Source organism: Alligator mississippiensis, chromosome 14 (assembly GCF_030867095.1).
Source record: "Alligator mississippiensis isolate rAllMis1 chromosome 14, rAllMis1, whole genome shotgun sequence".
In the NCBI taxonomy this organism is placed as follows: Eukaryota; Metazoa; Chordata; order Crocodylia; family Alligatoridae; genus Alligator; species Alligator mississippiensis.
The window spans coordinates 2,816,745-2,839,166 of NC_081837.1; the positions used below are offsets into that span (position 1 = coordinate 2,816,745).

Consider the following 22,422-nt stretch of genomic DNA (forward strand, 5'->3'; position numbering starts at 1 on the left):
CGACAGGAGGGGGAGAGGGCGCTGCGTCATCTCGGCGCGCCGGAAGTGGCGGCGGCGGCGGCTGCCATGGGGACGCGGCGGGCGCTGCACTTCGTGTTCAAGGCGGGGCGGCGCGGGCCGGCGGCGCGGTTCTACCGGCAGCTGCTCGGCATGAGCGCGCTGCGCCACGAGGAGTTCGCCCAGGGCTGCAAGGCGGCCTGCAACGGGTGCGTGGGGCCGGGCGCGTGCGTATGAGTGCGTGTGCCAGCGAGCTCCGGGGGAGGCGAGGTGGGGATCGCGCGATGCGGGGCCGCGCTCGCGGGTGTGACGCGGGCACGGTCGTGCGGCGAGCGCTGCCTGGCGCACGCGAGCGTGCGGGCGGGGGTGCCGCGGTAGCCGCGCCGCCGCGTCCCGGCCCGGCCGAGCCCTGTCCTCCGGCGCGGACCGTAAGACACGTGGCTGTTGCAGGCCGTACGACGGGAAGTGGAGCAAAACGATGGTGGGCTACGGGCCCGAAGACGCTCACTTCGTGGTAGAGCTGACCTACAATTACGGCGTCGGGGAGTACCGCCTCGGCAACGACTTCCTGGTGAGCGTCTCCTCCCGCCAGGGCCCCGTCCCTGTTGGGAGCCCGCCGGGCAGACCCCAGGCAGAGGCGTATGGCAGAGCCTGGGGACAGCGGTTGCTCTCTTCCTGCCCCTGGGTGGAGGCTGGCTTTCCCCGCTGATCCATCAGCTGACGTGACACAACCTCAGCGTGTACGTTTGTGCCTTGTCCCTGCCAGGGCATCACGCTTGCGTCCAGCCAGGCGGTGAGCAATGCCAGGAACATGGGGTGGCCGATCAAGGAAGTCGCGAAGGGCGTGTTTGAAACCGAAGCCCCGGGAGGATACAAGTTCTACCTGGAAGACAAAGAGCAACCACAGCAAGGTAATGTCTGCGTGCGTCTGTAGCGCTGCTCTGGAGGTGCCTGTGACTGGAACGGCAGCCTAGATCGCAGATCTGGCTCGACCGAGCTCTGCAGGAGCCTGCACCTGTGTTACGTTGTTGGTGTTTGTTTGTGGCTGGAGAGCCAGGGCTTAAAACTCCTCCTTACCGGCCACTAACGGAAAACTCTGACGGTCTTGCAGATCCTGTGCTGAAGGTAGCATTGGCTGTCTCTGATCTGCAGAAGTCTGTTAACTACTGGTCGAATCTGCTGGGAATGAAGATATACGAGAAGGATGAGGAAAAGCAAAGGGCTTTACTGGGCTATGGAGATAACCAGGTTAGTCCTTTCGGCAGACTGACAAAATAGCATTTTGTTAGCCACGTGCATCCTGCTTTCTGAGAGTGGCCGATGTGGAAATGAACCCTTCTGATGAGAAGCAGAATCTGCTTCTCAGAACACTTGTTTTACTGGTGTGCCGGCCTCCCCGCTGGCCCCTGACACGCACTTGGGGAACCTGCTTTTCTTTGTAGCATCGCAGCTTACATTTTAAGTCTTGGACATTGAAGGTTGGATAAATAATACCCAGGCCTCATTTCACAAAAGGGTCATTTTCTAAAGCAGCTTAATAACTACAAAAATAAAAGTGCAAGGGAGGGGCATAACAGTTGAAACGCAGAGAGAGTAACTAAGTACAAACAGCATTCAGTGACTTTCTCCAAGACGTTGACATGAGTACAAGCTGCTTGTCTTGGTATGTTGTAGCCAAAAATTATGATTGGCAGAGATTCCTGGGAAAGCATTCCCTCTGCTTTTAGTGCCGTGTCTGTGCTTAGAGGTTTGTTTTCTATCAAGTAAAAGTTGCACCAATGCCCTACTGCACTGGGAAACGCGTGGCTTTGAGGTGATTACTTTGCCAGGGAGCAACGATTAGGGTGTGTGCAAAAAATGAAGGTGGGTTTGTCTGTGAGCTGACCTGGTTGCTTCAATCTGTTTCAGTGTAAGTTGGAGCTGCAAGGCATCGGGGCTGCAGTGGATCATGGCACGGCTTTCGGGCGGATTGCCTTCTCCTGTCCAAAGGATGAGGTACCTATCTGTTTCCCTGCAACCTCTGGCCATTTCTTTGGTTGCCACAGCTGGCATGGGGAAGGCCCAGGGATGATCTTATCAGTAGTCCTTGCAAAATCTCTCCCAGTCTGTATGTAACCAAGACCATCTCATCAAACACGTTCTGCTTAATAGTCTCCCTGGTTCTTGAGATGTGGGTGGTGGGAACAGCAAGTGGTCACTGGCCTGGCAGGACACAGCTGACTTTGTCATCGTATTTTGTTTTCTAGTTACCGCACATTGAAGCACTGATGAAGAAGGAGGAGCAGAAGATTCTAACACCGCTGGTTAGCTTGGACACCCCTGGAAAAGCAACTGTTCAAGTGGTTATCCTGGCTGATCCGGTGAGTAGCACTGGAAATAGTGGTTGAATTCAAGTTCCTGCTGTCTCTCCCCAAGGGTGTCTCACTCCCTCTTCCGTTCCATCTGCTCCAGGATGGGCACGAAATCTGCTTTGTAGGAGATGAAGCATTTCGAGAGCTTTCCAAGGTGGATCCAGATGGCGACAAGCTGTTAGATGACGTAAGTATTCTGTTCTGTGTAGGGTAACTGGAGAAAGGGAAGGGCAACAGGAGGAGGTCTGTGCTTCTAGTTAGGAGCGGCTAGGCCTCCTGGACATGTTGAAGTGGAGTCCGCTTGGCCTTTGAAAGGAGCTGCATTGCGTTCCAAGTGGGATCTTTCAGTGAGTCCGTCCTGCAGTTGCTGTTGCCCATCTGCTGAATGCTGAAGAACTGGCAAGGCTTGGGGAAACTGAGGGAGCAAATCCATTCAGAAACCCCCGAGGCGTGACTGTTTTATTGGACTCTTCATCCAATGCATTTATCTGGTGGAGGGGAGGGGTAGGTGCTCCCTGCCTCTACCTGCTGCTGAAGTAAGCCGTTCTTCCATACCAGCCAGGTCTTCAGCTCAGTGGAGTCCAGCTTGTGCAGAGGGGTGCCTCCCAGCTCTGTTTGGGAAGTCAGCCAGCCCTCCCTTTGTCTGGCACTGACCTAAAAGCGTCCTGAATGCCCTGGCTTCTAAATGGCAGCTGTTCTAATAGCTGCTCTTTGTTTATACAGGCTATGGCAGCGGACAAAAGCGACGAGTGGTTTGCTAAGCACAACATGCAGAAGGCTTCCGCTTAGTGCCTGCATGAGAGAGAGGATCGCCTGGTAATGCACGCCTTGATTTCAGTACAAGCTAGATGCCTGGAAGATGTGATGTGTGTGATTGGATGTCATGTCCTCCCCCTCAGTGAGAGATGGTACAATGCCCTGTGATTTGAATGACTTCCATGTCTTAGTGCAACCTAAAAGACAGCTCTCCTTTTGGGTAAATGGCACCTACTGCTTCATCTTGGAGGGGAAAGAGAAAGCTTCAGCTGGGTGTAATAGGTAGGTGTAGCATGTGGTGTCATGACTTGGGAGTCGAGTTCATGGTTGGAAATCTCTTGTACTTTGCCTTTCCCACTGAACTTGAGAAAAGCCCCAAGCTTAGCCTGCTGCTCCTTTCCAGAGTGCAAGTGTGTGTTGACAGTGGTAGATTAGGAGTGAGTAGCAGCTCAGTTTTGTCTGCCTTGTCAAATGAGACCAGAACCGAATTGCTGCACAACCTAAAATAGAAAATACAGTGCTAGCAAGCAGCAGGAAATGAAACGGCATCAGGGCTGCTCAGTTCAACATGTCTGTTCAAGCCAGAAACAATGAAGACTGGTTTAGATTGGGGCAAGAGGAGTTATTTGTAGGCGAATGTTTAAGTTTTCATTTTCAAGCAAGACATGGCTAAAGCAAAAGGAAAACTGTGGAGCTGATGCTTGCTCTGTGAATATAAGATGGACTGGACAACTCCAGAGGTGCTGGGAGCACTTGCATTCCTGGCGAGTGGGCAAGTAGTTAGCACAGCAGTCCACTCTCTAGCATGTGCTTGACTGCCGCTGCGTCTGCTGCATGTTAAGAAGGGAACCGCTTTGGGATTGCTTGGTGGGGAATGTTGCATGCACTTTGCCTTGGCTGTGCAGAGGATCTCGCTGCTACACGGAGGAATCAGCTTGCCTTAACTCTAAGAATCCCTGCCTGTCTTAGGAGAGCTGTCACTGTGCTTTAGCTGCGCTGCTGCTGCTGCTTTCCTGTGGTCCATCTGCTCCTGAATCAAGGTGACTTGATACTGGGAAACTTGCCTAGAGCCTCATGTGAAGCATTTGTATTGGAGGTCTTATTTGACTGGGTCCACATGAAGCTCAGCTGTGTTTTGCTTCTCACGAGGGAACACAAACACCGCACATTCCAAGTAGGAATGGTCTGTTGAGTGGGGGTGACCTAGCAAAGTAGAACAAGTCAGAACTTGCTTTAAAGGTGGTGAAAACTGACCTGGAAAATGAACAGCTGCCTAGAAATTAGCTTTGTTTAACTACCTTGAGAACTACCTGCTGTTAAAAGAGCTTTATTAGCTAGGAGAATCGACTTAAACCTCTGCTTCTGCTGTTGAACGGTATGTACTGAACCTTGAATCTACCCAATAAATAGCAACAGCGTATGTGTTGCTCGTGTTTGCTGGCGCTTAGTCGCCCTCTGTGAAAAATCCGGCGTTATGAAAGGATTACAAAAAAACGGGGCCCCCAACCCAGGTTGCTTTCTTCCAAATCCCAAGATCATAAAAACATGTCACGTAATGGGGCTCCTTTGGGGAGCGCTTTGGTTCATAAGTGTGGTCTGAGTGTAGTGGTGCAGAGTGAAGCTGGTGGAGCTCTGCCGGCTGGTGCCAGCAGCTGACCTAGCCCAAGCCGGGTGAAGGCTGTCGCACGATTTTCTAGGTAATGCCGTTAGGAAATAGTTCCTTGTCTGCTTCAGCAACATTGCATCTCTGCGCCAGCCTGGCTGCTGAAGGATTCATCTGTTGCTGGTCCCTTGACATCACAATTTGAATGACATCACAGCCTTCACCAAGCAACCAGCTTCAAAGCCATGGGGCCTACTGCACTGGTCAAAGCTGGACGCTCTCCGGCTGTCATGTAACTGTCTCCCCACACTAACCTCTCATCCTGGCACCCGGGACAGACCTCCTCCCCCCAGGAACCCTTTCCCCTGGTTGAGCTTAAGCCTGGCTAACCGGTGAGCTGCAGCGTGTGGCTCCTGCTGGCAGCATCCTGCATCAGCTGAGTTAAAAAGGAAAATTAAAGAGGGTTGAAGGGAAATGGCAGGCAGAGGTGTTGTCTGGGTTAATCCAGGCCTGTTATGGATTAACACTGCTGCGGCACTGTGCCCATGGCGGAGGCTGCATCCATTGTAAGCCATGCAGCTGCATCTCCTCCAGTCCCCCCAGTGCTCGAAGTGGTTTTAGAGGGTTATTCTCTCTTGGGCACTCTTTAAGGGAGAGAGACGGAGCGGTCAGCACTATCCCAAGCACAAAGTCTATAACCAACCCCATCTAGAAACGACCCCCACCTCCCTCGCACTAAGCAGCAAATTTTAAGCCTTGTTTGTCACTACAGCAACGCTTGGAGACAGCCAGGCAGCTCTCAGAGCTGGGCCCAGGCCGAGAGGCCAGTGAACGGAGCCACATAATGGGGACCGGGAACAATGAAGGGCCTGTTCGTAACCTGGAATGAACCTCCCCGCTTGCAGAAATGCTCACAGGGCAGCTCCCCTGTCATCAGGCACATCCACTCCAGAGTGTGAAGGCAGTTTTATTAGCCTGGCAGATGCACGCCTGGTCAAAAGGAAGGGGAGGGCAAAGAGGAAGCATACGAGGGGACGAAGTGACCCATGCTGGGGGGACCAGACCCCAGCACGCGCTCTGATTTACGCGCCGTACTTGTTCTTGAGCTCTTGGACTCGGGTTATGTAATTCTTCCTGGCGTCTTCCTTGCTCATCCCTTTGCGCCCGTTCCAGGCCTCCCATTTGGCCTTGCCTTTGACATCCATCGCGCAGGGACAGGAGATGTTGACGTCGCCAATGGTGGCTTGTTTGTAGAGACTGTAAATCTCCAGCAGCTCTTGATCGGTGACCTTGATCTTCATCTGCAGGACCATAGCTGCCACCTTCTCAAACTCGGCTTGAGACATGGCGTCCGCTCAGGGCCGACCCTCCTCCTTCCCTTTTCTCCAGGCGCGGGGGACTGACCCGGGCTGCGACCACTGGAAGGAAATACAGTTGCCGTGAGCAGAAATACTTCACATGGCCTTACCGTTCAGCCTGAAATGAGAACGGCAGTTCTCTGGGACTTGGCCTCTCCTTCGTCCGGGGGAAGAGAGCCTGATCGGAGGGTTTGGGCACGGTGCCTGGGCTGAGAACAGGGCTGTAAAACCCTGGGACCGAAGCGTGCAGTCAGGGTGAAGCGTGCCACTGCCTCCCCCCAGGATCGGTGCCTGCCGCCCCCAGCCCCTAGCCCGTGGATGCCCCCTTCCTCCTCCTCCTCCTCCTCCGCTGCGGGCTCTGGGCAGGGGCAGAGGCCACTTCTGCACCCTCCAGCCCCTCCTGGGCTGGGGAATTACCGCGCTGCAGTGCTGCTGGGAGCCTCCAGGGGTCGCTGGCTCCGCGGGAGCCACTCGTGCCGCCGCGCGTCTCGCTGCTTCCGGTCTCGCTGCTTCCGGCCGCGGCGCCACGTGGGTGCGGGGGCGGCTGCATCACAGAGCGGCGCGGGGCGCCATGGAGCCGGGTGGGTGGCGCCGGCCGGGGGCTGGGGCTGCCGGGGAGCCCGGCCCCGGGTCCGAGCAGGGCGTGCCCTCTGCCCTGGGGCTGGGCTGGACAGGGAGGGACGGAAAGAGGGAGACCTCTGGCCTTGGCTGCCCTGCCCGGAGCTATCCCTCGTCTCCCTGCCCCGCGGCCGGGCCCTGCCCCTTGTCCCGGCCCCTGAGAGCAGCCCCCTCCCGCTTCTCCCCCGCAGACTAAAGCAGCCCCGACCCTACCGTGTCCCCAGCCCTTTTCATTGCAGCCTGCAGCGGGACACGACTGAGGTGTGGCCTGGGCAGCGCGGAATAGAAAGGGAGATTCGCTCCCCTAGGAACCTGCGCTAGCCGGCTCGGAAACGAGCTGTAAAAAGGGGCGTGGGGCCTTTTCCTTCGCACCTGCTGAGCATCCTTGTACCTCGGGCTGCTAGAGGCGGAGAGGGGCCCCGCTGCGCTGGCAGGGGCTGCGTACGCTCCACCCCAGAGGAGGCAGGTTGAGAGAGGGGTGTCTTGCTTAGCCCTGTTTTACGCACGCGGAGAGCAAAGACGCGCCACCCGTGGTGTGCAAGGAGTCCGGGCAGCAAACCCAGGCCCTCCCAGTGCCAGCCCCGTGCTCTCAGCCCTGGGGGCTCCTTCCTCTCCGCTCTAACATTGCGCATTGCCGTTTGAACAGGGCCCGTGAACATCTGTGAGGAAACCGCGGTGTTGCACGGCGGGTTCCTGCTGGCTGCGAAGCGCTATCACCCCAAGGCACTGGCGGATTTGGCCAAGGCTGACTGGCACCACGTCGGGCCACCCATCACCGATGCCTTGAAGGAGATCTGCGCTGGCCGCACCACCTCCCTGCCCCAGCCCCGCAGCTGGAAGAAGAAAGCCGTCATGATCATCTGGGCCAAAATCCTCCTGCCCAGCCCCGGGCCCGCCAAGGTTGACCAGAGGTGGAAAGATGACGCCTTCTTCTCGGTGTGCAGCATGATCCCCCGTCTCAACCGCACAGTTCTGTTTGAGCTGCTTAAAGCGCTGAATGCACCCCGGCTCTTTGTGCAGCTACTGCTGGCGCTGCCCGCGGGCATCTGTCAGCAGGAGCTCGAGCTGTTGGTTGAGTACGTTGTGAACGAGACGACCCCATCGGACTTGAGGTTTTTCTTGGACGTCTGGTGGGAAATCATGAAGCACAAGGAGGGGCAGCAGGACCAAATGATCGTGACATTCAGTGCCCTTATCCACCAGCACCTGTCTGAGCCACTGGATGAGGGCTGCCAGCCTCCGAAAAGGTTTAAAGGCGATCCCCTGTCCATGCGCGACTCCCCTCTTACCACCGAACTGCTCACAGTCCTGGTTGATGGGCTAAAGCATCTCTATGGATGTATTGTCACTCCCAGAATGAAATGCTACGCCCTGGCCAACCTGGTAGATCTGCTGTCGGTGTTCACTGTAGTAGAGCAGGAGTCCAGCGTGCTGCCCACCGTGGAGTATCTGGACAAGATCACGTCCGTAGTCATCCTCTGGAATGGTGACTGTGAGAGCCGCTACCACCCGCGGGGGCTGGAGGAGAAGGTGAAGGAGGCGGAGCGGAGCGTGAGCCTGCTGTCCGTGGTCAAGCTGTCCAGCGAAGAACTTTTTGTCGGCTTACGCTTCTTCCACAACCTGCTGCAGGGCTGGAGTGAAGAGCTGCATTGCATGCTGAACAGCCGCCAGGAGGTTTGCTACGAGGGCTACCGACTCCTCGACAGCCTTGCCACTTTCGGGAAGAACCTGCTGTGCTTTGCTGAGGCCAGGGAGCTGAGCAAGGATGAAAAGCAGGTGGTCCTGGAGCTGGCAGAGATCATCATGGGCTTCCTTAAGCAGATCAACCCTGACCTGCAGGGCAAGGACTCAGACAGCAGCATTATGGCCTCGGTGGCCATGACAATCATTGAGCAGAAGATGGACAGGCACCTGGAAATGTGCTCCATTTTTGCTTCTGAGAAGGCCTGGGCCTTCTCAAGGGACTGGGTCACCTGCCTCATCAAGAACAAAGTCCTCTTCCAGAAACCAGACCTGGTTTTGAAGCTGCTGGAGACCACGGTGACTTTCAGTCTCTCCTCCAGCAACCGAGAGAGCCAGGAACTGCAGGTCAAGGTAACCAAAACCATCCTGGAGTGCTACACTGAGCTGTCGCTGCCCGACAAGAACAAAGTGATCTCGGGCGTCCTGGACTCCTGGGGCGGGCGGGGCCTATCCTTGAGCTTGAAGGCTTTCACCGAGGGCTTCCAGGAGGAACTGAACTTGGCTTTTAACCAGATCACGCGAAGCGCGTCAGATCAGGGCCTGACCAAGGCTGTGGCCTCGGTGGCGAGGCTGGCTCTGCTCCATCCGGAGGCCACAGTGAAGAAGGTTTGCAACCTTGCAGTCGTCAACCTGGGGACACACCAGTTCCTGGCACAGATCCTGTGCTCGTTCCCAGCGCTGAGCTTCCAGGAAGCCCAGGAGGGCTTGGACAGGGGGGGCAGCCTGCTGGTGAGGTGCCTGAAGGAGACGGTGTGGGGGAAGCTGTCTACCGCAAAAGAGAAAGAGCAGTTCCTAGAGTTCTTGGCTGTTCTCCTGCAGCCAGGCTCAGCAAGTCCTCTCCTCTCTCCCGGTGAGGTGACCCAAGCCTTCGTCCTGCCCTACTTGAAATCAGACTGTGCCCACATTGAGCTAAGCCTGCACATCCTTAACAAGGTCCTGGGGCTACAGTCGGGGCAGGACGAACACTGGATAAAGACCTGCCACCCCTTCCCTCTCCTTCTTGGCCTTTGCAAGCTCCTAGACAGCTACACACATTACTGGCATCGGGTGAAGGACCAACCCTGTCCTGCACTGGAGACCAAAGACTTGGTAGCTGCCACCTTGGCCCAGCTCTGCGAGGTGGTGGAGCAGAAAGCCGCCCCCTCTCTGGAGGTCTGGAACCAGTCGCTGGCCTGGCTGCACCGCAGGGTGGAGCCATTGGACTGGACAGTCGGTCTCCGGCTGAAGAAGCTTTATGGCAGTCATTTCAAGAACGAGGTCCCAGCCACGCTTTTCGAGATCTGCAAGCTCTCGGAGGACGAGTGGACACCCCGCCCACTCCCGGCCTACGGGCCAGGCAGCGGTCTCCTGGTGTGGATAGAGTGCTGCTGTATCTCTGCCGCGCTGCGGGAGCAGATGCTGGTGCTTCTGGCCATCAACGTGGATAATCCCGAAGAAGTCAACCTCTTCAGCAAGGGCTTCCTCGTGGCCCTTGTCCAGATTCTTCCGTGGTGCACTCACGGGGAGTGGAAGAGGCTGGCCCACGTGATCCAGACCTTGCTGCAGCGGCAGGTCCTCCACGTGCCCTACAGCTTGGAGTACGTGCAGTACATGCCGCTACTGAACCTGAAGCCGTTCGCCCACCCGCTGCAGTTCTCCGTGCTCCTCCTGCGAGGGTTCCAGTTCCTGTGCAGCTCCAGCTGCTCCACCTGGCTGCTGGAGGAAGCCTGGCAGCACATGGTGAGACTCTACTGTGCCAGCCTCACGGATCTGCTGGGCACAGTCAAGGGGGCCCTGCCATCCCCCTGTCCCACAGCTGAGGACAAGGACCTGACACAAGAGGCCTCTTTTGTCTACATCCAGCTCTTCTGCCACGTGCTGCACGTGGTGGCCATGCTCCCAGACAACGGCTGCAGCGAGCCCCTTGGGGTGCTGGCCCTCGAGACTGTCTCGCAGTATGACGCGCTCTGCGCCATCGACCGCTCCCTCAACAGCTCGCTCCGGAGGGCCAACGAGAAGTACTTCCTGGCATCAATCACTGACAGTGTCAGCCACCAGGAGCTGCGTGCCGCGCTCCAGCAGAAGCTGAGCAAGCTGTGAGCTGGGCCCGGCTTGCCTGGAAATACAGCGCCCCGGCTCGGCCCTGTGGGTCGCAAGCACTGGGGTTGCGTGGTGTGGAAACTCTCCCCAGTGGAGGAGGTGGTAGCTGCAGATTTGTTACATCTATAATAAACCTTTTGCTTTTTCCTTCCTTTTGAGTTTTGGGGGGGCGGTATTTTTCAACAGGCCAAAGGGTTTAAGTGTGGGTGTCAGGTGATCTCAGGGCAGTGTGTCCCGTCCCCAGAACTCTGCCCAGGAGCATCAACACACTGTTCAGATGCCTCCATCTATTGTGGGGGTTAAGCGACAGGCTGATAGCCTGGTACCTGCCTCTGGTGGGTGAGGGTCAGCAGGGAGCTCAGCCCCTGTTGTCTGCTCAGTCACTGGGCCCTCTAACACTGCCTGCAGGGGTGACTTACAGCAGGGGCACCTGCCCACTGGGAAAATACCCTGGCGTGTCCTGAGCCCCCACGGTAATGGATCGGGGTGCAGAGAGATGAGCGGGCTACACAAGACTCGCTGTGCTTGGGTTCTGAACAGATTTCTTTATTGGTCTCTTCCGAGGGTGCAATAGTAACCAAGGTAGTGTTAGTGCAAATGGAAAGGCCTCAACTGGTCCATTCGGCCTTTCCTTTATTTAAGACGTTATTTGTAATACAGACGGCAAGAGAAATGTATCCGCAGCCATCCGTCCCGTGTAGGAGCTTCTCTGGCTGGCTTTTGTTGTGCATTAGGAAGCCCCTGTTAAAGGAGGGGAACAGCTGTGGCAGCTGCTTTGGAAAGAGCTGCTTGCTTTGCTCGTTCAGCTGCATGGGGCTGGGCTGGGCCTCAGGCCTGCTGCCTCCAGGGTAGGGGGCTCAGAGCTAAGGGCTTCCAAACCCCACTGTTAGGCCTAGGGCATAAACACAAAGCCATGAGGTGGCTGTGGTCTCTGTAAACTTACTCTGTAGGTGGCTAAGATGAGGCTGAGGGGAGGGGGCAGATTTGCCTCTTGGGGTCATGCCCCAGGGACAAACGCGGCCCGGTAGTGCTGGCACTACAGGTTACAAGGAGTCGGGACCTGTTTGGACGCGTCTTGCAGGTATGGTGCTCGCCTTGCTGGTGGCTGCAGGGACCAGCCAGCGTTTGGCTTAGACACCTGTTGGGGCCGTTGTTCCCCATTGACGAGGACGGGTCCGACTCGGCTCTGGAGCGGGAGCGCTGCCGGCTGGGGACCGTTCCTGTAGATTTGTGGCACTTTGGTGGGGAGGGGAAGTGTTTGCTCTTCTGTCAGCACAGCAGAGTGCTGGGGCCAGTCGGCCTGGATGCAGCAGGCAGACAACTAGCTCTAGGGTAGGTTCAGGGATGCTGCCTGCTCCGGCAGCTTGCGTGGTTTGATGCCTAGACCCCAGGTCCGGTTCCTTGGAGTTTTGCTCGGCCTTCTCTGCGTGGAGAGGCGAAGGGCTGGGCTGGAGGGTTGGGCAGGAGGCAGCACTGACATGCTGTCTGGTGATTCTCCAGGCTCACGATGTAATCGTGTTTGCACTGGGCACACTGACACACAGGATCCACTTTCTGGCAGTGCCTGTGCCAGAGCATGGCGTGCTCTGGGTCCCCACTGCTGGCACCAGGGTTACCTTGGGTCAGTCCTGGGACACATCTGCATGGAGCGTAACCAGAGGCAGACACTGCCTAGCAGCAACCAGAGGGAACCAGCAGAGTTCAGCGCCAGCACTGGGGCGATGGGAACTGACTGCCAGGAGCAGGCTGCTCTGGGCAGCACCTCCTGCACCGTCCTTCTGGGCTGAGACACCACTCTCAGTGCCCAGGTAAGGACTGGTCTTGCACTGGTGCCACATGCTAGGCAGTGCTAGTCACACCCAGGTCCCTTACAGCACTGGCTTCAGCCTTGTCTCCCCCTAGCCCCAGTCTGGCTGTTCAGAGTCAGTTTTGCTGCATCAGTCATAGAATAACAGACAATGAGGGTGGCAGGGACCTCGGGAGGTCACATCTAGTCCAACGTCCTACTCAAAGCACGACCAGCCCCGACTAGATCATCCCAGCCAAGGCTTTGTCTAGCTGGGTCTTAAAAACCTCCCAGGATGGAGGACCAGTGCTGTGAGCTGTCCCCTCTCCACCCCGTGGTCTGCAGCATCTAACAAACGAGCAGTTTGCAAAGGGCCTGATCCCAACAAGAATCTCGCACTTCTCCGGACAATACTCCCACTCGCTGGCTCATGCCCAGGCAGTGCCATGGGCAGGATGCAGGGTGCTCGAGTGTTACAGGGGGAAAAGTCCTCCTGCGAGAGACTGGCGCTGCCTCCCAGGCTCGCCATGGGGACAGCATGGAAATCCAAACACCCTCACTGTCCCAGGGGGATGTGGCTCTGTCCCCAAGGTGGTGCCTCCAACACTGATTGTACGGGCAAGGCGGCTGGGCAGAGTGCCAGGTGCTGGCCCTGTTCCCAGCCTTGTGCTCCGCAGCCCGCTCCAGCCACTATCGGCTCTTGTCGGATGAGGAGCAACTGTAGAGGCGGAGGGCTTTCCTGCAGATCAGCACGAACCAGTAGAGCTGTGGGGCAATGAGGCAGGCATTGGCCACGTTGCAGTGCACGGGGATGTGGAAGGGGGCTGCGTAGAGGGGGATGCCCACCTGCCGGGCATACGCCCCGTACATGAAGGGGAAGAGCAGGATGCGGCAGAGGAGGAAGGTCACCAGGATGAGGACCCCATTCACCTTGTGCAGCCGCGTGTCCTGCATGTTTAGCTGTGGAAGCAAACGGTGGGGGGGATGAGTGCCGTGCCAGTGCCGCCTCCCCATGCCTTCCTCCGTGATGGATAACTGCGCCTGCCTTGCTGGGGTGCGTGGAGATCTATGGATCGGTCCTTGCCCCATTGAGCTTACAGTCTAAGGGCCAGGTCCAGCCCTTACTCTAGGCCGTGGCAAGACTTGTGGACTCCCAAGGGCTTTGGGCCAGGCTCTGAGACAGGCTGGCAGGAGCAGAAAAGGAAATGACTTCCTGAGGAGAGAGGAGCAGTGAGGAGAGGAAAGGGAAACCCTTGGAAGAGGGATAAGGGATAATGAGCACAGCAGAGAGGGCAGTTTTGGACAGGATGCTGGACTTGGAGGAGGAAGCGAGCATGACTGCTTGCTGCCAGATCACTTCAGTGCAGCTGGGGCAGGACCAGGCTCAAATCCCTGCAGATCCTGTCCGTGCTGCTTTCTGGCTGGTGGCTCGATCATAGCAAGAGACCGACTGATGCCAACTTCAGCCCATAGCATGGGGGAAGCCCATGGGAACCAGGACCCACTTTAAACAGGCACCGGCCCTGCCAGCACTGTCCTGTTCACCTTTCATTTGGAAACCCAGGCTGGGGCTTTGCTCTCCCTCTACACTGTGCCAGCACAATGGCAGATGTCACCTTCCTGCTGCAGAGACGGAGAAGCCGCGGTGGCAAGGGGATGGTGCAGAGCCCAGGTTGCTGAACAGAAGGTGGGTGGGGAGTAGCAGGGCCCGTTCTGGCGTTCCCGAGGGACCTGGTCTCAGCCTGAAGGGCTGGAGTAGCTGCCCCGTCCTCCCACCCGCACTGCGTTGCGGACCCGCAGGCCGTACCTGCATCAGGGTTTTACCCAGTGACACGAACGGAGTGCTCAGTTCTGCCAGGAAGATGCAGCCGACGAAGAAATCCCCCAGCTCCCCGCGGAAGTGCTGTGGACAGACAGAACGGCGTGAACACGCCAGCAGTTTTTCCCGCGTGCTTACAGCCTGCTCTGCTGCAGCCAGCCAAAGGCTTCCCTTGCCCCCGCTGGACCTAGCCCTTCCAGAAGGCAAACTGCACGAGCATGAGTCCTGTGCTGGGGTGATGCGAGTGGCACCCTGGAAATTGCCTGAGATTAAAACCTGCTCTGCTGGTGGCAGCTGGTTCATGGCACAGGGGCATGGATCCCAGAGCTACACCCGCTCACCAAGTGGGAGGAGGAATGGAGCTGAGCTCTCCTGGCTGCCAGCCAACCCAGGCATGCAGCACAGGTGCATTGAGAGCCACATGGGAGGTGCTGGAAAGCAGCACACAACTCACTAGAGTCCCTGCATGTCACTCCCCGTGTAAAGCTGAGCCAGACGTGTTACAGTGAACCTTGTGCCTTTCCGGGGGGGGGCGCTGGGAGCCAGAGCACTGCCCCCTTGCCCCCCATACCCGCCCTTACCTGCGTGATTGGTGTGAGGACGATGAGGATGAAGAGGTGGTGGGTCACCATGAGGCGTTCCTTCTTCAGGAAGCTCCTCACACTGGCCAGTGAGTTCTTCTTCTCCGTCGTCCCCATGTCTTTGCTTCTGTGCCAGTGGCACAGGTACATGACATAGATGTCATAGGTCATGTAGGGAACGATGACCCAGACGTATTCTACCGCCAGCCAGTGCCTGTGGGGAGCAAGGAGCACAGAGCGGCAGCCTGCTGCATGCTCAGGGACCCCGGGAGGTGGGGGCAGTCCAAGCGTCTGAGTCACCCGTGCGCGTCTCCGGCTACAGCCTGTGGCTATGCCTCCGGGGCCCAAAGTAGCACTCACTTCTAATAGGCGACCCCCTGTGACTAACCAGACACCGGCCTTCCCAGGGCCATGTTGAGCCTCTCTCATTTATCCCCTCACCTGTGGCTGCTGCTGTCACTTGCAGGGCCTCTTGCATCAGAGGATCCCAAAATGCATACGTGCAGAGCTAGAGAATTGTCCAAAGGGGGACGCTTCCCCACCTCACCCACGGGAACGGCTGTTAGCAAACCCTGCCGAGATCCCTGCATCCACACGGGTTAGTCCCTGGTGATGAGACATCTGCCTCATGTGTTTTATTTGTGTAGTAAAATGCCTCGCGATGGGTGGTTATTGGGAAATAACTGCATGTCATTGCCTGTTCTCACTGCATTTTAGAGTTGCAATTGCCCAAGGAAAGCTAATTGCATGTGCTGTTTGCAGAGAGACCGGCTTTTTTTATGTGGGCCAGCAGAAATGTGGTCTGAATCCTGCCATCACTGTCCTGATGCCTGCCTTGTGGTCCTGTTTCAGATGGGGAAGGGATCTGATAGTTGCTGGGTAGGGCACACTTTGACTTGACCTCCTCTGGGAACAGCTGTGGGATCCAGAACAACTAGCAGGGCTTTCCTTTGCATGTTAGAGGTCTTGTTCCTTTACTGCAATATTGAAGTGCTCCCCTGTGACACCTGCTATCTGCAGCCCTCAGTCTTACTATCCTGTTACTTTAGCCACTGGATCTAAATCTTTAGCAACCTCAGCTTTTTCTCTGAAGGCCACAGTTTTTAAAAGGGTATCAGAATGAGAAACAGCTCCAGACAACAGGAAGGCTGTTGAACAAGCATTTGTTTGGGAGCAGGCATGAGGGGCAGTTGCAGACATGGCCTGTTCCTGCAGCCACTTTTCTCATGTCTTACAGCTCTGTTATTTTATGCCATGATCTCAACAGATTTCTTATGCTAAGCAGGGTTGAGGAAGTTTGATCCATGGGTGGGAGGCCTCCACTAATACCTAGGAGCTGGGAGAAATAGTGCTGATGGCTTAGGTGATTAAACTCTTTCCTCTGGGTTACTGCTGAACGAAAGCCCAGCCAGCACGGCGCTCTCGCATTCAGTGCAACCCCAACATCTTACACAACTGTAGTTATCAATCTCTTGGCACTTTTCAAACAGTTGACTCTGGTGTGTTGGCCAAATTCCAGCTCTAGTCATTACGTTCTCCCTTCCTATAATTCTCCAGGCTGTTTCAGATAGCTGTAATAGCATGTTTAAAGTTTTCTCGCCTACGTGATTGTATGAGTCGGCTGCGAGCTGTTACATCTCAGTGCAGAGGTGGCTGCGTGTCAAGGGCAGGTGAAGTCATTTCTCTCTAGACTCGCGTGTTATTTTAAGGTGTGCAGAGCACTGCAGAGTCCTTTGGGACTGGAAACCAGTGCCTAGATGTGCCTTGAGCACATTTCCTCTCAGCAGTCCCCTTGGCTTCTCCCCTCTGAACGCTGGGATTGCAGCACAGGGTGCTTCGTGGCTCTTGGGCTAGTGGTGGTGGCCTTATCTCTCTTTTTTTGTTGTTGTTGCTTCCAACTGAGTTAATTAAAATATAAAATGGATCAGTGGTGGGAGAGATGCCCCTGTCCACATCTCCAACTCAGTTTAATAGAGCACAGCAACTGCCCGCTCTCTTCAGTGGGCAGAATTAGTGACAAGTATCCCTTGCAAAAGTACAGCCTGGCTCGGATCGCTGCTAGGCTTCATTACCTGTCGTGTATGACGTCCTTGCAGTTCAGGACGACAATGATCCCGGAGGCAGCAGCCATGACCGCTTGGACAGAGGACACCAGCCTGAAGGTGACAGATCAGGAAAAGGTCACGGCAGTGCTCTGCTTCTTGGGGCAACAATGCAGGTGGCTGGAGACACTGTAAAGTGGCTTCTCACTCAGGCACGCACCAGGCCCATCATTGACCCCGGTGCCAGGCCACAGTGTCCTCAGCCACAGTGAACTGCCCCAGATTCAGGGGTGCTCAGGTCCCTGCCCTAACCCGTGCGGCTGGAGGCTGCAGCTTGCAATTTGCTGCTGCCTGAAGGGAAGAGGGGGTGCCCCAAACAGTGCAGCCCAGGGAAGGCCAGGCTCAGCTCCCCGGATGGCTGGGCAGGGCATGGGTCTCATGTCGCACTGGGCAGCAGGGATCTGCAACCTGCCAGCCGGTGCTGGGTGCCCATCCCGCCATGCCCAGGGCTCGCAGGCCAAGGCTCTGGATCCGTCTGGTTCGCAGCAAGCCCCGGTCCTGCCCCAAGCTGTGCAAAGCCCCAGCCGGAGCGGGGTCCAGATGTTCGCAGCCAGCTGTGTGTAGCTCTCGCTGCCCCCGTCCCCCCCCGCTTGCTGCCCCGCCGCTACCTGCCGCTCAGCAGGATCCGGTCCTTGAGGCTCCATGCCGGCGCAGCCCAGCCGAGGCTCCGGATGCACAAAGCGAAGAGTCCCGGGAAAAGCACCGAGGCTACGGGCAGCGTCTGCCACATCGGCTCCGCGCCGCGCAGGCGGCTCCCGGCCTCTGCTCCCGGACCTGCCGGCGCCGCTCCCCCCGCGGGACACGCACCCACGGCCACCCGATTGTCAACAGCAGGCCAGGCGGGGAGGAGGAGCTGCGGCGGGGCGGACGGCCACGCCCCGGCCCGGCTCCCCCCCGCGCCGGCCCCGCAGCTCTCGCGGGGTGGGCGCTGCCGGAGGGTTCCACCGCGGAACGCTCAGACAGCCCTGTGGAACGCTCAGACACCCCGCGGAACGCTGAGACAGCCCCGTGGAACGCTCAGACACCCCGCGGAACGCTGAGACAGCCCCGTGGAACGCTCAGACAGCCCCGTGGAACGCTCAGACACCCCGCGGAACGCTCAGACACCCCGCGGAACGCTGAGACACCCCGCGGAACGCTCAGACAGCCCCGTGGAACGCTCAGACACCCCGCGGAACGCTCAGACACCCCGCGGAACGCTGAGACTACGGCGAGACGCCACGGGCTACCCGCGTGTGCTCGCCCCCTGGGCATCCGCTGCCCCGCAGCTCCCTGCGCCCCGGCTGCGGTGCCCCTCGCCCAGTGCAGGAGCGCTAGTGCCCGGTGCCGGGACGCTGCCGCCTTGGTGAGATCAGGCGGAGCGGCAACTCCGGGCGTGTTTGGGCGTTTTGGCATGAATCAGCCCATCTTTGGGCTGGCAGAAGCCGGGTTGCCAAGTTTCTCCAGGCTCAGGGAGAACAGGTTTGGCCATCTCACCCCGAGTAGAGGTCTGGTTTCACCAAATCTACCTGAGGGAGACAGAGCAACCAGAGCAGGGAGTGCTTAACAGAGTAACCCTGGCAGCCGGGCACCTTTCTGTCCCCTTGATTAGGGCTTTGCCTTGCTGTTACGTCATGATTTCAGTGCGCAGAATAAATATGAATTAACTTGGTCTCGAAAACACAGTGCAGTGGCCCTGTTTATCACCGTCCCCTCCCCTTTTAATGGGTCAGCAAACTGGCACATCAACACAACACATGTGCACCAGTATCCAGAGCTGGGAGCACATGGTATTTGCCCTGACTCACTTCCTTGCCTTAATTACAAGACCAAACTTTTCTCCCATGAGTTGTTTTTTTCAGTCATGTTTTTGCCTATAGAGTGCAGCTGAAACATTTATGCGACATGGTAATAGTCAGTTATTAATAAATGCATACAAGAAAAAGGCACCGTCCTGGGTGGTTACTGGTGCTGCTCGGTTTTAATCTTCTAAATAGCACATGGAGCGGCAGCCAAAGGAAATGCCAGCGCAGGTGAGCTCCTGGTGAAAACAGTAGCTATGCAATTCTTTTTTCCTTTCACAGCTGCCAAATGTGCCGCCTTAAAAGCAATGTAGTGGGGCGTAACAGAAACCTCTCTTTGCATCTGATGGCATCAGTCAGCATCTCCCCACGGTGCTGTTGGTAAAGGATGGTTACACACAATTTACATTGTACAATCTTGAAAGTATTACACAAGCCGTCAGCTGTAATGTTCAAAGTGGAATCCCACCAAGTCCTCCTGATGTTGGTAACTTCAGGTTAGTCAGGTCAGAGTCAAAGTGGCTTGAGAGACTCCAGTCCCCTGGCTGATTTTTGTGGCTTTTATGCACGTCTTTCCCCATTCAACAAAATATTTGTAGTCTCCCTTGGTGTTGTGTGAAAGATCCAGATAAGCCCCAAGGGAAACTGTCACTACACTGTCAAATGCACACAGTGAAGAAACTGGAGAAATAGTTTTGCTTCTCAGCCTCCTTAGCTTACATCAAGTGGGGGTATCCAAATCCCAAGATCTCGGGGCTTGGGCCTGCATACAGGATGCCTGCCGATGGATTTGGGAGTCTCTGAAGTCCCAGGGTGAGAGCCTGGGATGAAGGATGCTCACCGGTTTAGTGCCACACATGGTGTTTCGAACGGTTGAGTTCTGCCTGCTCAATCCATGCAGTTTCTGAATGAGTTCTTCTCAATTGATACCATTTGGGACTGATGTGGCTGATTTGACCTGGAACATGAAATATATTCACAATAAAAAATAGTCTTGCTCTGGGATTTTTTTGTGGGTGTGATAACTTGTATTGGATCAACTGTACAAGTGGGGGTGATATGGAGAAGCTTTCAGACACCAAGTACCCTATCTCATGTCTCATGCCATGCTCCATTTTTTTCAGTTATAAATAGTTACTGTTAGAGCCATTATTTGTGCCCAAAGCAGTTAAACAAATTTCAAATAGTATTTTGATATTTGAATGTCTTAAAAATATATAAGATCATTTCAAATGTGATTTGAGTCTCTTGAAATAGATTCTCTCAACAAAAGTCTTGTAAGTTAAAAATAACAGGGAGGTGCATGTTCCACGTAGGGAATTTCACATGTTATGCCTGCCCTTATGCTGCTCCTGTACTAAATGTTCCCTTTGCCACAACTGCTACGATCAGCTGGAAAGAGCTTTCTTGTTTTTTAAGCCAATGAATGTTGAAGCAACGCAACCTAAACTGGCAGAGGACTTGGATGCCAAACGGATTGTGCTGGGTGTATTGTTCCATTGAAATCATATGCAAACTTTTAACAAAACAGGAACAAACAAGCAAAAGCCTAATTTTGCAACCCTCCAGGCCTGCTATGGAGCCTGTTGAGGACAGTGACAATCTCCCTACTGCTTTGGATTATGCCTCTGCTTAAGCGACTAGTTGCTCACATGGGCCTATTGATGACTCATCCCAAGGGTTTGGGGATCGAGCTGTATTTTAGTAGATTTTGAAAACAGTTTCAGTGATGTTTACCTGGAAGTGCCCTTGCAGCAAGTCCAGAAGTCCAGTCATGCCAACGTGAGCTCAGAGTCTAGTCTGCATGGGGTCTGAAGCAGCAGCAGGCAGAAACACGTTGCGTTGGCCTGCGAACAAAGGCATTCATGTTCTAAAACAAAGGAAGGAAACCAACCCCCGGACTTGAGTGACTCTAAGCAGGTAGGAGATCCCCTCTGCTCCACTGTACACTGGTTAGGCTTATGCAGAGGTGCATTTTCCACTTCACAGTTATCTTGAAGGAGGAAAGAAACTCCTAACAGAATCACGTTTCACTGATTCCCATCTTTGCTTGACATGTGTCGGGCCACTTCAACTGTATATTAATTACGACCTCACAGGCTTAGGATAGAGGTCCAAGACCAAGTCTTTGTTGGTCCCTGTCGGTTGATTATTACTGTCTTCATTTCAGGAAGTTTTGGGGAACGAGTATGTTTCTTGGAAAGACAGGAACCGTGCCAGAGACAAATGTACAGAGTTGGCCTCAGGAGGGGTGGATGAGGGAAGTGGGTAGAGCTGCTGGCTGGCCTGATGTTAACATCTGCAGCTCTGCTGGGTTGGAGTGGCCCTGGTAGGCACACTTGGCTGGCAGGACAGGGTGGGAGTGAAGAGGTGGAGGTGATAAGGAGGAGCAGTGGAGCTTGATGAATAAGTTGCTTGCTATTTAAGGTGCCTAGGATGTCCTGAGAGTCTGGTCTCTGAGGGCGCAGAGGCAGCTGTAAGAGATAAAGGATTACGTTATAAATAACATGCTGCGCGTTGTTTCGGCAGTGCTCAGATCGCGGCTTTGGGAAACAGCGAGTTCTCTCTCATCTCCACCCTGAATCTCTGTGCAGCCTTGGGTTGGATACTGCTACAGCTGCCAAGCTCCCATTGACTGCAGTTTGACTTGTGGGTTCCCAGCACTGCTGGAAATCGGGCCCTGAACCTCCCTCTGCTTCTCTTTGTGGTGTGCACAAGGCGATCACAATGCCTCTCTCTCAACCAGCTGGCCGTGTGGGTTAGCGGCTGGTGTTTACAACTACTCCTGTTGTAGCGACCTCTTCACCCAGAAGGCGCTTCTGCTTTTTACACTTTGCTCTGTCCCTCAACTGTGCGTTGGGGGCAGAAGGACACTTGTTCAGCAAGTCACATGGAGAAGAGGGATCTTTGGACAGTGTCTGATCTGGTCTAACTTGTGAGCAAAGTGTGCAAATTCCCTGGAAGGCAGGAGTGACTATCGCCACAAAATGCCAGTGGCTCACAGCTGTAGCATGGGATTAGTTGAAGGGGACCGGCAAAGGAAAAAGACACTAGGAGTTGGGTCTTTATTTGCTGCTTTAAATTGGACAAAGAGCTGAACATTTATTTTTCTTTCATATGGATATGTATATATAATTTTATCTTGTTATTCACACTAGGAATTCAGGTCTGATCTCATCTGGAGGATGCTGGGTGGGCTGAGAGCCTCAAGAGATAATGCTTCACGCCTAATGTGCTTTCCAAAGGAGATAGATGATTGTCCCCTGCTACAGATAGAGAAGCTGAAGTACGCGGAGGCTAAGAGACGTGCCCAGGGTCACTCAGTATCATCACTGGCAGAGGCAGGCATAGACGCGAGGCTTTCTGGCCATGTGGGTCGTAGTCTCGCCGCTGTCCCCTTCCTGCATGAAGTTCACTAAAAACAAGCAAAAGCATCTTTATTGGAAGCAGATGTGATTTCTAGTCAGAACAATCTAGGATTTGATGTTCGTGTCACTGTCCGGTTGAGCTACCCCGCCGGGGAGAAAACCCGATGATTTATGAGCCGGAGGCCGAGGAGGCTGCAAAACGCCCTCTGCGCTCTCCAGCCGTCTTCCAAAATCAGAAGGTCCCCAGCCCCTGGGAACAGCCCGACGTTCCCGCCGCAGCAGCCGGTGGCTCGGACACGTCAAGCCCTCGCTGCTCGCGAGCGCGACGGGAAAGGCCCCGGCCTGTCCTGTGTTTTAATTAACAACGGCCTAGCGAGCGCACACAGAGCCTCTTGTTATGCAGGAGGCGGTTTACGTAACGCTGGCGCGCTGCCCAGCTCTGGCCAAAGGCAACGGAGCTGGAATCCCTTGCACGCCCGG

The 22,422-nt window shown here is 55.6% G+C and overlaps 4 protein-coding genes across 10 annotated transcripts; 2 read left to right on the top strand and 2 right to left on the bottom strand.

The window, feature by feature from the left end:
- The first annotated feature begins 36 nt into the window (after positions 1 to 36).
- Positions 37 to 22,014, top strand: GLOD4 (glyoxalase domain containing 4). Of its 3 annotated transcripts, none has more exons than XM_059717296.1 (9): positions 37 to 206; positions 448 to 568; positions 764 to 908; positions 1,109 to 1,245; positions 1,906 to 1,992; positions 2,244 to 2,357; positions 2,449 to 2,535; positions 3,072 to 3,164; positions 21,733 to 22,014. In XM_059717296.1, exons 1-8 carry the CDS (start codon positions 67 to 69, stop codon positions 3,135 to 3,137), a joined length of 897 nt encoding a protein of 298 aa, XP_059573279.1. In that variant the 5' UTR covers positions 37 to 66; the 3' UTR covers positions 3,138 to 3,164; positions 21,733 to 22,014. The 3 variants fall into 3 exon arrangements, with proteins under 3 accessions (XP_059573279.1, XP_014459457.1, XP_006277722.1); XM_014603971.3 differs by lacking the exon at positions 21,733 to 22,014 and adding an exon at positions 4,074 to 4,524; XM_006277660.4 differs by lacking the exon at positions 21,733 to 22,014 and having other exon boundaries at positions 3,072 to 4,524.
- LOC102577110 (acyl-CoA-binding protein) lies at positions 5,659 to 7,336 on the bottom strand. 2 transcript variants are annotated; one of them, XM_019491920.2, is made up of 2 exons: positions 6,897 to 7,336; positions 5,659 to 6,125 (listed from the first exon to the last, which is right to left on the bottom strand). In XM_019491920.2, exon 2 carries the CDS (start codon positions 6,051 to 6,053, stop codon positions 5,790 to 5,792), a length of 264 nt encoding a protein of 87 aa, XP_019347465.1. In that variant the 5' UTR covers positions 6,054 to 6,125; positions 6,897 to 7,336; the 3' UTR covers positions 5,659 to 5,789. The 2 variants fall into 2 exon arrangements, with proteins under 2 accessions (XP_019347465.1, XP_014459476.1); XM_014603990.3 differs by lacking the exon at positions 6,897 to 7,336 and adding an exon at positions 6,483 to 6,545.
- GEMIN4 (gem nuclear organelle associated protein 4) lies at positions 6,570 to 10,656 on the top strand. Its single transcript, XM_014603946.3, has 2 exons — positions 6,570 to 6,646; positions 7,330 to 10,656. Exons 1-2 carry the CDS (start codon positions 6,637 to 6,639, stop codon positions 10,503 to 10,505), a joined length of 3,186 nt encoding a protein of 1,061 aa, XP_014459432.2. The 5' UTR covers positions 6,570 to 6,636; the 3' UTR covers positions 10,506 to 10,656.
- TLCD3A (TLC domain containing 3A) lies at positions 11,036 to 17,651 on the bottom strand. Of its 4 annotated transcripts, XM_006277666.4 has the most exons (5): positions 17,402 to 17,651; positions 16,764 to 16,847; positions 14,692 to 14,905; positions 14,099 to 14,194; positions 11,036 to 13,251 (listed from the first exon to the last, which is right to left on the bottom strand). In XM_006277666.4, exons 1-5 carry the CDS (start codon positions 17,521 to 17,523, stop codon positions 12,982 to 12,984), a joined length of 786 nt encoding a protein of 261 aa, XP_006277728.1. In that variant the 5' UTR covers positions 17,524 to 17,651; the 3' UTR covers positions 11,036 to 12,981. The 4 variants fall into 4 exon arrangements, with proteins under 4 accessions (XP_006277728.1, XP_019347464.1, XP_014459470.1 ...); XM_019491919.2 differs by lacking the exons at positions 16,764 to 16,847; positions 17,402 to 17,651 and having other exon boundaries at positions 11,036 to 13,056; positions 13,222 to 13,251; positions 14,692 to 16,755; XM_014603984.3 differs by lacking the exons at positions 16,764 to 16,847; positions 17,402 to 17,651 and having other exon boundaries at positions 11,036 to 13,056; positions 13,138 to 13,251; positions 14,692 to 16,755.
- Positions 22,015 to 22,422: the final 408 nt, after the last annotated feature.